The sequence below is a fragment of the Chelon labrosus genome (assembly GCF_963514085.1).
Source record: "Chelon labrosus genome assembly, chromosome: 14".
Lineage (NCBI taxonomy): Eukaryota > Metazoa > Chordata > Actinopteri > Mugiliformes > Mugilidae > Chelon > Chelon labrosus.
Window position 1 is genome coordinate 872,849 of NC_140347.1, and position 14,290 is coordinate 887,138.

The 14,290-nt window shown below is 42.1% G+C and overlaps 1 protein-coding gene across 1 annotated transcript in view; it reads left to right on the forward strand.

Annotated features, from left to right (window-relative positions):
* Nucleotides 1-14,290, forward strand: part of LOC311499739 (uncharacterized protein) — a 350,319-nt gene that overhangs the window by 114,268 nt on the left and 221,761 nt on the right. The window contains exon 8 of the mRNA XM_084560856.1: nt 13,205-13,378. Within this exon, the coding sequence (XP_084416982.1) occupies nt 13,205-13,378 (174 nt within the window). The remainder of the gene's footprint in view (nt 1-13,204; nt 13,379-14,290) is intronic.

Consider the following 14,290-nt stretch of genomic DNA (forward strand, 5'->3'; position numbering starts at 1 on the left):
TTGTGGAAAGTGTTGCACTCCCAGCACAGATGTACACAACTGCATATTCTCATTAATGTAGTGACAGGTAAGAGCCAAGTAAGCCTCCATATTCACAGATGTCCACATGTCAGCTGTTACACTCACTGCCACAGCTTGCTCTACTTCCATTTTTACTCGTTCTCGTTCCTCCTCATATTTTTTGGCCACCATTTCTTCTAACCCTGCAGAAAAGTTCCGTTTGCACTGCGTAAAAAACTGAAAGATGAACTAGCACGCATGGAAAAATTAGAGGTCATCAAGAAAATAGATGAGCCAAGTGAATGGGTCAGCTCGCTGGTTATTGTGCAAAAGAAAACAGGTGCTCTGAGAATGTGCTTGGATCCAAAGGACCTAAACAAAGCAATCAAAAGAGAACATTTTAAGTTACCAACCAGAGAAGAAACCACGGCACAGTTTGCTGGAGCTAAATGGTTCAGTAAACTAGATGCTTCGTCAGGTTTCTGGCAGCTGAGGCTGGACGAGGAGAGTTCCAGACTGTGCACGTTCAACACGCCTGAGGGCAGGTACAGGTTTCTTCGTCTGCCGTACGGTATCTTGTCAGCGCCTGAAGTCTACCATGAGACTATTCACATTATTGTTGAGCACATTCCAGGAGTGGAGACAATGATGGATGACATCATAGTTTGGGGGTCTACTCGAGAAGAACACGATGAAAGACTGAGACAAGTGCTAGACAAGACAAGAGAATGAATCTGAAACTTAACAAAGACAAATGTGAGTTTGGAGTGAAAACACTTACCTTTGTGGGAGATGTTGTCAGCGAAGAGGGGGTGGAGCCAGACCTGAGAAGAACGTCAGCAATCAACAACATGGAAAGACCAAACAATAAAGATGAGGTCAGACGGTTCCTAGGGATGGTCACCTATCTCGCCAAGTTTGTCCCACAGCTGTCAACACTGTCAGCACCTCTCGGAAGTCTTCTTGAACAAAAGAATGAATGGATCTGGTCCCATGAACAGGAACAATGTTATCTGAAACTGAAAGAGACTCTGACACAAGAGCCTGTGTTAAAGATCTACGACCCAGAGAAGAGTACCAGGATCTCAGCAGACGCATCACAGTACGACCTGGGAGCGGTGCTGCTGCAGCGACACGACGAGCAGTGGCTACCTGTCGCTTATGCATCCAGAGCCTTGACAAGCGCAGAGTCCAGGTACGCTCAGATTGAAAAAGAACTGTTAGCCAGCATGTATGCATGTGAGCGTTTCCATCAATACGTCTATGGTCAGACTTTTGAAGTAGAAACTGACCATAAACCTTTGGTGTCCATCATGGCCAAACCTCTAAATGACTGTCCTGTACGGATACAGCGCATGCTAATCAGGCTGCAAAAATACAACGTGCACATGATGTACACACAAGGAAAATACATGTACACCGCCGACACCTTGTCTAGAGCAGTGGATAAGGAGGAACGTGTGGACAGCGAGAAAAGCGCAGAAATACAGGCATATGTGGACATGATTATGACGTCTCTGCCAGTAACTGCTGACAGAACAGAACAAATACGGAGAGAGACTAATGCAGACGAAACAATGAAAGAACTCAAGCGCACAGTACAGAAAGGATGGCCTGAAAACCAGAAAGATTGCCCTGTGAGAATACAAGACTACTGGAATTGTAGGGCAGAGCTCTCCGTGGTGAATGACATAGTGTTGAAGGGGAGCAAATTCGTTATTCCATCCTCACTACGTAAGCAAATGCTCCAAAAGATCCACGAAGGCCACCTTGGAGAAGTTAAGTGTAAACGCAGGGCGAGAGAAGTAATGTACTGGCCAAGAATCAGTCAAGATATCAGCCAGACAACGGCGTCATGTGAACTTTGTGGCACCCACAGGCCAAAACAACAAGCTGAGCCGCTGATGACGCATCTGGTGCCCCACAGACCTTAATACAAGGTTGGAACTGACCTGTTTGATTGTGATGGACAGAGTTACATAGTAGTCACCGACTACTTCTCAAACTATCCTGAAGTTGGAGCACTGCAGTCAACATCGAGCAAAGCAGTCATCAGCTACCTCAAGACTGTTTTCACCAGACATGGTGTCCCATGTGAAGTGTTTTCAAGTCAAGTCAATCAAGTCACGTTTATTTATATAGCACACTTAAACGCAATGTAATTGACCCAAGGTGCTCACAGAAATAAAATATATACAGTAATAAAAACAAAAATATAAATGACAAAAAAATAAATGAAACATAAATAAATGAAAATACAAAATAATAATAATAATAATAATAATAATAATAATAATAATAAACAGATTATGATTGTAGATAAAAGAACATATGGTTACTGAAACTACTACTACTAGAGAAAGATGTACAGTAAAGTTAAAGATGCCAGTTAATATAATACTGAAAAGAAATAGAAATAAGATAAATCAACAAACAAGGGGAGAAATTAATGGACATTATAGGCCAAAGAAAATAGATGGGTCTTTACATTTGATTTAAAACTAGTGATGGTGGGACAGGACTTAATTTCTATAGGGAGATTATTCCAGAGTCTAGGGGCAGCAACAGAAAAAGCCCTATCCCCTTTAGTTTTTAGGATTGCATTTGGGACTGAGAGAAGATGTTGTGAGGAAGACCTCAGTGGCCTAGAAGGACAGTAGGGACTTAAAAGGTCACCGATATACTGTGGTGCCATTCCATTTAGGGCTTTGAAAACAAAAAGTAAAACTTTAAAATGAATTCTGTATTTGACAGGTAACCAGTGGAGTTGGGCCAGCACAGGACTTATGTGCATATGTTTCTTTGTTCCAGTAAGAAGCCTTGCTGCTGCATTTTGAACTAATTGAAGTCTAGCAAGGGTAAACCTAAATACAGAGAGTTCCAATAGTCCAGCCTTCATGTAACAAAAGCATGGATTACAGTTTCTAAATCAGTATATGACAGCCAGGGCTTTAATTTAGCTATTGTTCTTAGTTGAAAAAAGCTTCCCTTAACCACACTACTGACTTGCTTATTGAAATTCAAAGAGGAATCTAGGAAAACACCTTTCAGACAGTGGGCCCCAGTTTTCTAGCTGTGAGTTTGCTGCCTTTGCTGAAGTGTGGGGTTTCAACACTCTACATGGAGTCCAACCTATCCAAAGTCCAACGGCTTGGCAGAAAGCTCTGTGAAAACAGTAAAGAATATGCTGAAAAAAGCACAGCACAGAGATGACTCTCAGAAAAGCTTACTGATCTACCAGAGTGCACCTCTACAGAATGGACTATCACCAGCCCAAATGCTGATGGGTAGGCGCATTCGCTCCAACCTACCAGTAATGGAGGACCTGCTGACGCCCAAAAGTGCACACAAAGTCAGAAACACAAGTGAGGAACAAAAAGTGAAACAAAAACAGCTGTATGACAGAACGGCAAATCACCTGCCTATGCTGAAGCCTGGAGACGTGGTGCGTCTCAGAGACATCTCTACAGGCACATGGAGACAAAAGGGACAGGTGGAGGAGGAAGTTACTCCACGCTCACACAGGATCCAGATGGAGAATGGATTGTCTCTGAGGAGGAAGCGCACAGATCTTCAACTACAGCCGACTGAAAAGGACACTACAGCTCAGGAGACGGTTCAGCAGGACACAGTTGACTCTACAGAGCTAACTAACAGTGGTCCTGACCACACTGACTGTGGTCTGACAGCAGTGTCTGAGTCACTAGCTGCTGTCAGACTTTACAAACTGTCCAAATCACCAGCTGTTGAGAGACTGTCTCAACCTAAAAGACATGTTCAGCCACCTAAGAGGCTGACTGAGAGTTGCTAGGGACCCTTTAGTATTACAAGTTACAAGTTACAACAAACAACATGGTCCTTTAAGTAAAAAAAAATGTGAAGGACAAATGGGGCGGCACAGTGGCGAGGTGGTTAGCACTGATGCCTCACAGCAAGAAGGTCACCGGTTCGGAGTTTGCATGTTCTCCCTGTGTCTGCGTGGGTTCTCTCTGGGTACTCCGGCTTCCTCCCACCATCCAAAGACATGCTCATTAGGTTAATTGGCCGTAGGTGTGAGTGTGGGTGTGAGTGTGAATGGTTGTATGTCTCTGTGTTAGCCCTGCGATGGACTGGCGACCTTTCCAGGGTGTACCCCTGCCTCTCGCCCGATGACAGCTGGGATAGGCTCCAGCAGACCCCCGTGACCCTTAACAGGAATAACCGGGTATAGAAGATGAATGAATGAATGAAGGACAAATGTTGACATGATTCTAAGTGTGTGTTTTGATGCTTAGAAAGTTTGCACTTTATTATTTTTCTATTGCAGAGAGTGTTTAAATAGAAAAGTTGTTTACAAGTAAAGTTAGTTGGGAAATGCAAAGTTAATATAAAAAGAAGCATGGCTTTGTTTTCAGGGGTAAATATTATTTCTTTATAGGGAGAAAGATGTGATGTTATGAGTATAGTTTGATAAGAACTCCATTACCCAGCATGCCATAGTAGTTAGGACCATGCGCAGAAACCCAGAGTGGAAGGTAAGTGGTACGTAGCCATGCAGGTAGCATTGGACTGTTTACATGTGCAAAGTAGTTAATAAACTATAAAGAAGACCAGTTATCACGCCTCGGCTGCCTGTTATAAATTAGAGCAAGACAACACACCAAAGACTTATTGGACCAAAGATTTTACATTTTTAAAATAATCTTAAATTAAAATATATATTAATATCTACGTGGTCCTCTGTTGAGTTCAGTGTTGGAACAAAACGAGAAGTGAGTTATATCAGTAAAGATTCATTTTCCCTAAAGGAAAGATATAGCTCTGTTGGCCCAAAGCCCAGATTTCCCATTTTCCCGGTGACACTTAAAGGCACCATGTCTTTGTGGATCTGCGGATCTGAGCAGCGTGAAAATAGTCTCAAAAGTCCGTGTGCGTGCGCAGCCTGATCTGTCCGTATCTGCCGATCCGTATGCGTAGGCTTAGACACTCGTAAGCGCAGGAAGTCTTTTGAAAAGGAAAAGGATGAGCTTTGTGAAGTTGAACCATCTCCTGCTGCTCCACTACATCTATTAGATGATCAGTTGTCTCCATCTAGTGGACAGACAGTAGAACTGCACCATCTGCTGTGTGATGTGTGGCACACTGGGAAAACAAGAGAAGAAGAAACGGTATGGCCCCTTATTGTTTATTCATGTTTCAAGCAGTTAATCACACCTCCTTGTCATTTAAAAACAATGGTATTTTATTTCTTCTTGCGGTACCAAGCACTATGCTACAACAGGCTAGAATCCAGAGAACAAGGTGATCAATTTCACATTAAATTTGGTGGACAAGCGCTAAGTTAGGAGGAAAACAAAAAGCAGAACTAATGGTCAGGTGCTGTTCCACGTCCAACATTAAAAAGTTTGTGTCCTTCAGTTTGTGGAGTGAGGCTGTGGAACAGACTGGGTGTGGAGCTCAAGCAATGTCCAACATGATCCAGTTTAAAAAGCGCTACAAACACATGGTTTTCACCAGGTACAGGGAGGAAGAAGGGCTTTAATAAGAAATGATCAATGATTTATGGATTTGTTTATTTCATCTCATTCTTTTCTATTTCTTTTCTTTTTGATGTAAATATATATGTTTGGGGAGAAAGGTTGCTAATTGAGTAGTGGAGAAGGGCTAGGTTTAAATCAGCATATGCTTCATCCTACTCCTTCTCAGACATGTTGGCTTCACATTATTATTGTTGTTTTGACTATTCTCATTGGATTTGTTTGTTTTCAGTTTACTTTGTTATGTTACTGCACACATAGACATATATACATAGACGCCTCATTGAGCGCTGCCGTCTACTAGAGCGGCGTGCCTACAGGGCGGTCATCTTGGAACAAGGCCACTCGCGACTACAGTGCATTACATCTATGGAGGAATTGTGTTTCTACACAATAAAAGTGATCATAAATCGCTCAGTTGAAGTCCGGCATCTTTTCTTTATAATCTTCTGAAAGAAGCTAGTCTGCTGATAACATTAAGTAAAATTTGTATTTGGGTAGTAAAACCACATTTTTATCATAGCTATATGTGTGACGTTTTTACCAGATCAATACGTTTGGAAATTGTTCCAAAATTCAGCGAATAATTGTACTTTGAGATTGAGGAGTACCTCTTTCCTTTGTAGGTTCATGCACCGCTGCCTCTGCGAGCCCTGTACCAAGATGGCGGCGCTTTAGGCACGTCCCTCCACAGTCGATGTGGCGTCTATGTATATATGTCTATGACTGCACATGTTGGAAATAAACTGAAACTGAAACTAAAAACCGCGAGGCTTCACGTGGGTGACTCCTCCCTCTTCCTTCAGAGGGAAACCAGGAAGAGAAGCACGTGGTTCATGTCTTCAGTTTCTGACTCTGTTACTGTGTTTTCCAGGTCAGTACTCAGTGAAATACAACCAGATTACTTCCTCCTAGAGCTTTAAGTGATGTGGAAGAACTGATTAGTCTGGTTCCGGGTTTTGAAATCTGTAAAACCGAGTTTAATCATCCGTGTTTAGAATCACGAATAGTGAACTTTAGGAAAATGGCGACAGCTTCCTGTTAACGAGTGTGTGATGTGATTGAGTACAGCGTGATTAACTTTGGATGCTAAACTTGTCTCTGTTTGACATGTTTATTTCATTTGGTAAAGTACCCTGACATATTTAGAATAGTTGTTACTGTTTATTAAATGTGACTTGTTTACAAGGTGGATACATAATCTGGATTGAAGGAGTTCTTTGTGATTTTGTGGAGTTACAGGTGAGCACGTTCACCACCCAAATCCACCTGATTAGAGTTTAGATGACAGGTATTATGAGTTAAGCAGAATTCACTACGTGTAGTATGTTTGATGTTTTTGTTGTTGAAAGACATTTAAAGTATTGGAACCATCTTAAAGCTGTAGTATGGTTATGAGTGATGTATTGACACTAACTGAGCAGTATGTTTAGAGTTAAAGGTAAATGCTAAAACGTGATCTGAACTTCTGATGTGATTACACTGTGTTATAGAAGATACCTCTGAACAAAGAGCTTGATTATTTTGATGGAAAGTTCTGTTTATTTTGGTGAAGATGTTGAACCTGAAAAAGACAAACGAATATACTGAGATATTTAATCAAAACCAAAGATGGACATTGGACATGGTTACACTAGGGAATGAGTTTATTGCTGCATCTCATGTTTTTACAAATGAAATAAAGAGACGGAAACCAGGAAGAGAAACGGGTGGTCCATGTCTTCATGTGTCTGACTCTGTTACTGTGTTTTCCAGACGGCATCGAACCAAAGAAAGACAAAAAAAAAACTATTTGTTATTGTGGTCACTTACCCTGGGACCCGTAACAGATCCAGTGATTGTAACTCAGGTTAGACTGGTTTTAACGTCACTCTGATGTGTTTTTAGATCAAATCCAGGACTGACGAGGGACAGTGAGCAGCTTCTTCTCAACACATGAAGGTGGAAAGTGTCTGAAAGTCGACCTGAAGTGAGTTCAACAGGTGAGAATCCTACCAGAGAAATCTGGAAATGTCTCATTAACTGGATCACTCTCTTTATTGTTCATTATTATCAGGTTGATTCAAACATCTCTTTAAAAAGCCTCCAATTGATTCAAAATGCTGCAGCGAGAGCATTGACAGGAATCAGAGAGTTCCAGCTTCTCTTCAGTGGATCTCTGTAAAATCCAGAGTTTAAATCCTCCTCCTTCCATCCGAGGTCCTTTAAGGCCTCCATCTGATCTCAGAGTCTCATGAAACATGCATCATCTTGTTCTCTACTTTTTATCATATTGATGCTAAACCACATATTTGTGTGACAGATGGATTTATCATCTTGTTCCTCCTCTTCTCTCTCTTTTTCTGTCTCTACTCATCTGGACTCAAGTAGATGGTTCCTCCATATGAGCTGGTTCTGGTTCTGGTTCTGTTCAAGGTTCCTTCCTCTTAAAGCCAAGTTGTTTTCTTCTCACCGTCACATTTTCAGGCTGGGTTCTTTAAAGAGTCTTGAGACAAAGAGTTTCTAACATATGAATGAATCATCATGGATCATACCAATGATCAACTTCACAGGTCACTGTTGTTTTTAACATACAGTAGGTCAGTGTTATGATGTGGACAACTGGAAGGAAAGAACCCAGACGCTAGACTCAAGAGTTCAGGCTCAAGGACAGGACTTTAATGAAAACAAAACTCCAGCAGAGTTCCACATAGGCAAAAAGATCAGGAGGAGCTGGCTGGTGAAAAAGGCTGGAGCGTGGGCTGCACCTGGAGCAAACAAAGAAAAGCAGCTTATTCAGACTGGACACCAAGGAAATAGACTAAATGACAATAGCTGCTTCTAGAGTAACTACCACGGAGGTAAACTGAAGAACTGGAGATGAGTGGGACAGTGGGACGTCCTTAAGTAGGGTTCAGCTTGATTGGATGATGAGAAGCAGGTGAGATGTCAGCCCCGCCCCAGAATAACGACCAGCAGCTCAACTCCAAACACCTGAGGCAAAAAAAGAAACCAAACAAAGACAAAAGCAAACCAATAGAGGGCGACAAGTCACCTCTTAACAGTCAGACTGTTTTCTCTCACATAGGTCAGACAAACAAACAACTTCATTTATGTCATTGCAACACTTTCCTCTCTGGGTCACTTGTGGATTATTCACATAAAGAACCATGTGAAGTTGTGTCTACTTCAGGTCTGTAAAAACATTAAAGGAATAAACTCAATATTTTGACTGTCACACATTTGAGGTCATGTACACCACTTTGGGATGAAACGTCATCTTGAGATTTTAGATTCTGAGGTTATTGCACCAAATCTAAGGACTATAATAAATATATTGTTGATTCCAGACTTGGAACACAATTTAAAATATAACCCTGTGTTGAGTAGATGAGATCCTTTATAACGTACCATTCACTCAGAACAGTTTTTAAGGAACATGTCAGACTGTTAAAGTCTTTGTCTTGTTTTTGTAGGAAAATCAAGACTCTCCTGTGTCCAGCTGTGTCCATGGAGACTGATCAGTCTAAGAGTCGACCTGTTGACTTGAAACGTGGACAGAAGTCAGCTGATCAGAGGTAAGGAAAACTGAAGGTACATAAAGTATCAAACACATTTTAGCATCAGGTCTGAACTGAGACCACAGTGCACTCAACACTACAACCAGAATAATACCTTATAGTACTATCTGGTGTTGATCTGACTGGAAGTCTTAATGTGTCCTAAACATTGAATCAGGTCCAAACACTACATTCAGTAACACACACACACACACACACACACACACACACACATATATATATATATAACTTTAATGAGAGGAAATAGCACCAATAATTTATGGACTCACCAAAGAGTCTGTGTGTGAATCTATAGACAGATGGAAGCCCTTACATATATTTACGTATGGTAGGGAGATAAATATCTGGCCATGGTCTAATGACACCAGCAGAACCACATTATCTACAAAGACCCCACTGATAGGTCTGCTCCAGTTGACCCCAACTATATCTAATCAATATCGCTCCACCTCCTGCAACAGCTCGGGTTCCTTCACCTCCAGATAGGTGACGTTCCATGAGATTGGAAGTTCTTTTGATTCCTGAAGTCAGAACTTCCATGTCCCAGACTTTTCTTGCAGGTGTTTTCCTGCAGGTGGTGGATCCACAGGAAGAAGGCTCCATGTTGTTTAGTAATACCCTAGATACAAGTCAGCCACTCCTCTCTGCACTGAACAACAACTTTGTTTGGGTTTTAATTTTGACCAAGAACTCGTCCACATATCTGAACCAGGAGTTGTTCCTTTGAAGGAGCTCAATGATCTGCTTTCCATCCTCTCTGTGGATAGAAAGGCCTTAATAGTGACATTATAGAAAACATGACACAGCTGAGCCTTGGCTTGTAAAAACCTTGATTATATAGAAATATGTGGTAGCTAAGTCAAGAAGGACACATGTATGGTTGGAGTGATGTCAACTGTAGAAACTGTTGTCTTCTTTTTGGAGAGAATTCTAAATTAAATTTTATTTAACTAAATGAATCAAAGCTGAGTCTTGAGGACATATTATATCCAGTGTTTGTAGGAGGATCCATCAACAGAAACATGATTCTCCTGAATACAACTGTGTGTCCATGAGGAGTGATTTGTCCAGAGATAAACCTAATGACTTCAAACATGGACAACAGTCTGACGATCCAGGGTCACAAAGAATGAGATTTCTGTTTTCTGTGCTTTCTTTGCATTAAAACATTTAACATAATAATTGAAACGTCCAGAAAGAATTCACCCAGTAAAGTTAATCCATGTTTTGTTTTAACAGGATCCATCAGCAAAGACCAGATCCCTCTGGAATCACATCTGTGTCCATGAAGAGTGACCGGTCTATGTTTCGACCTATTAACTTCAAAGATGAACAGCAGTCTGCTGATCCAGGGTCAGAATTAACACAGATCTATTAATCATTATTCAGTTCTGTTCATTAGACTGTCATGTTTTAGTCCAGAGTTTATCTGTCATTTAGTTTCCTCTGTTAAAACACCACATTCAGTAATCAGAGCAGTGTTTGTTGTTCTCATCTTGTGTTTGTGGCATCAATACAATGATGATCATCACCAAAGTGTGTTTGTTAAAGAAGTTAGTTTGAATCAAAGATGTTTCTCCACAGACTTCAGCAGCAGATCTCAGTGGTTTCCAGTGATCATCATCACAAAGACCTGGACTCCATATTCATGGTGAGTAAATGTTCAATCACAGCTACTACTGCTAACCTCAACAACCACAAACTAGCATTCTGGTTGGAGAAGTCTTCATGTTGAATGCTGTCAACAAGCAGCCTTTCAGATCAACATGATTGTGTTCTGATCATTTAAGTTGGATTATTATTCTGTTCCAGCTGCTGGAGGAGAACATGATCAGTTTTATGAAGAAGGAGCTGAAGAAGATCCAGAAGGTCCTGAGTCCAGATTACCCAGAATGCTTAGAGAGTCAGAGGGAGGATGAGGAGGTGTTGGAGGGTGAGGATGAAGAGCAGAGGAGGAGCAGCAGAGATTTATTTGTGAAGATCACAGTGAACTTCCTGAGGAGAATGAAGCAGGAGGAGCTGGCTGACTGTCTGCAGAGCAGTAAGAGGATTTAACAGCTTTAACTTGATGGAAAGAGGAAATGGAGGAAACATGGGAGAAGTTTATATTTCTAGACTCTGATGTTAATATGATGAAAACATCTTAATCACATCTATGAATTCTTCTGGACTGAAAACAGTCACATGTGAATGTTATTAAAATTAATGAGTTCACTGATTCATTACATTTCTTGTTCATTCAGGAACTCGTGCTCCAGAGTGTGGACGTAAAGTTAAATCTACTCTGAAGGAGAAGTTCCAGTGTGTGTTTGAGGGGATTGCTAAAGCAGGAAACTCAACCCTTCTGAATGAGATCTACACAGAGCTCTACATCACAGAGGGAGGGACTGCAGAGGTCAATGATGAACATGAGGTCAGACAGATTGAAACAGCATCCAGGAAACCACACAGACCAGAAACAAGCATCAGACAAGAAGACCTCTTTAAAGCCTCACCTGGAAGACATGGACCAATCAGAAGAGTGATGACAAAGGGAGTGGCTGGCATTGGGAAAACAGTCTTAACACAGAAGTTCACTCTGGACTGGGCTGAAGACAAAGCCAACCAGGACATCCTCTTCATGTTTCCATTGACTTTCAGAGAGCTGAATGTGTTGAAAGAGAGAAAGTTCAGCTTGGTGGAACTTGTTCATCACTTCTTTACTGAAACCAAAGAAGCAGGAATCTGCAGCTTTGAAGAGTTCCAGGTTGTGTTCATCTTTGACGGTCTGGATGAGTGTCGACTTCCTCTGGACTTCCACAACACTGAGATCCTGACTGATGTTACAGAGTCCACCTCAGTGGATGTGCTGCTGACAAACCTCATCAGGGGGAAACTGCTTCCCTCTGCTCGCCTCTGGATAACCACACGACCTGCAGCAGCCAATCAGATCCCTCCTGAGTGTGTTGACATGGTGACAGAGGTCAGAGGGTTCACTGACCCCCAGAAGGAGGAGTACTTCAGGAAGAGATTCAAAGATGAGGAGCAGGCCAGCAGGATCATCTCCCACATCAAGACATCACGAAGCCTCCACATCATGTGTCACATCCCAGTCTTCTGCTGGATCACTGCTACAGTTCTGGAGGATGTGTTGGAAACCAGAGAGGGAGGACAGCTGCCCAAGACCCTGACTGAGATGTACATCCACTTCCTGGTGGTTCAGACCAACGTGAAGAAGGTCAAGTATGATGGAGGAGCTGAGACAGATCCACACTGGAGTCCAGAGAGCAGGAAGATGATTGAGTCTCTGGGAAAACTGGCTTTTGATCAGCTGCAGAAAGGAAACCTGATCTTCTATGAATCAGACCTGACAGAGTGTGGCATCGATATCAGAGCAGCCTCAGTGTACTCAGGAGTGTTCACACAGATCTTTAAAGAGGAGAGAGGACTGTACCAGGACAAGGTGTTCTGCTTCGTCCATCTGAGCGTTCAGGAGTTTCTGGCTGCTCTTCATGTCCATCTGACCTTCATCAACTCTGATGTCAACCTGATGGAAGAACAACAAACTACATCTCTGTTGTCTAAAGTCTTTAGAAACAAACCTGAACTAACACGTCTCCATCAGAGTGCTGTGGACAAGGCCTTACAGAGTCCAAATGGACACCTGGACTTGTTCCTCCGCTTCCTCCTGGGTCTTTCGCTGCAGACCAATCAGACTCTCCTACGAGGCCTGCTGACACAGACAGGAAGTAGCTCACAGACCAATCAGGAAACAGTCCAGTACATCAAGAAGAAGATCAGAAAGAATCTGTCTGCAGAGAGAAGCATCAATCTGTTCCACTGTCTGAATGAACTGAATGATGGTTCTCTAGTGGAGGAGATCCAACAGTCCCTGAGATCAGGAAGTCTCTCCACAGATAAACTGTCTCCTGCTCAGTGGTCAGCTCTGGGCTTCATCTTACTGTCATCAGAAGAAGATTTGGACGTGTTTGACCTGAAGAAATACTCTGCTTCAGATGAGGCTCTTCTGAGGCTGCTGCCAGTGGTCAAAGCCTCCAACAAAGCTCTGTAGGTGGATTTAGGAACTATTTGAAACATGATTCATTTAGTAAATGACAAATAAAACATTTGATGTTGATTCTTCTTCAGGCTGAGCAGTTGTAACCTCTCAGAGAGAAGCTGTGAAGCTCTGTCCTCAGTCCTCAGCTCCCAGTCCTCCAGTCTGAGAGAGCTAGACCTGAGTAACAACAACCTGCAGGATTCAGGAGTGAAGCTGCTGTCTGCTGGACTGGAGAGTCCTCACTGTAAACTGGAAACTCTCAGGTCAGGATACAGCTGGTTGTTGATCAGTTAAATCCTGATTTAGGTTCATGTTGGTACAGAAGTTCAACATCTGGAGGATTTTCCTTCTTCTTCTTGAGTTTCTGATATTTTTCTATTTCCAGTCTGTCAGGTTGTCTGATCACAGAGGAAGGCTGTTCTTCTCTGGCCTCAGCTCTGAGCTCCAACCCCTCCCATCTGAGAGAGCTGGACCTGAGCTACAACCATCCAGGAGACAAGGGAGTGAGTCTGCTGTCTGCTGGACTGAAGGATCCGCTCTGGAGACTGGACACTCTCAGGTATGGACAGACAACAGGAGCTTGTCCAATATCTAAATTCTTTGGAGTCACAGTAAACCTCAGAGGATGAACCCTCCTCTATCAGCTGGTTTACAGTTTTAGGTTTTAGTGAAATATATCAACAACTGTTGATGGATGGATTGTTGGTGTAAAGTATAGAGAGAATAAGATTAGATTTGATTCAACTTTACTGTCATTACACATGTACATGTACAGAGCAACGAAATGCATTTTAGCATCTAACCAGAAGTGCAATAGGCAGTAAGGGCACGTGGCATAAATATTATGGTAAATAAGTCTGGTACAGGTTGTTTATGCAGCATATGGACAATATTTACAGATCAGAACCTATGTACAGATGAGGCCATATACAGGTTAATGAGCATGATATACATAACGATTGAGTGAGGTCCTATGAACATATTATACAGATGGATTGTTCGTTAAATGTGAGTAGACTATAAACAGGAACTCGCATAACATAATTTACAATAGAGGAGATGGCAGTTGATAAATTAGGCGATACATAAACAGATGACGTGGGCAACTTACAGTGCAAAAATAAATAATAAGCAGTGCTTATCTAAGTTACTAGACTAGTGCAATATTCGGTACA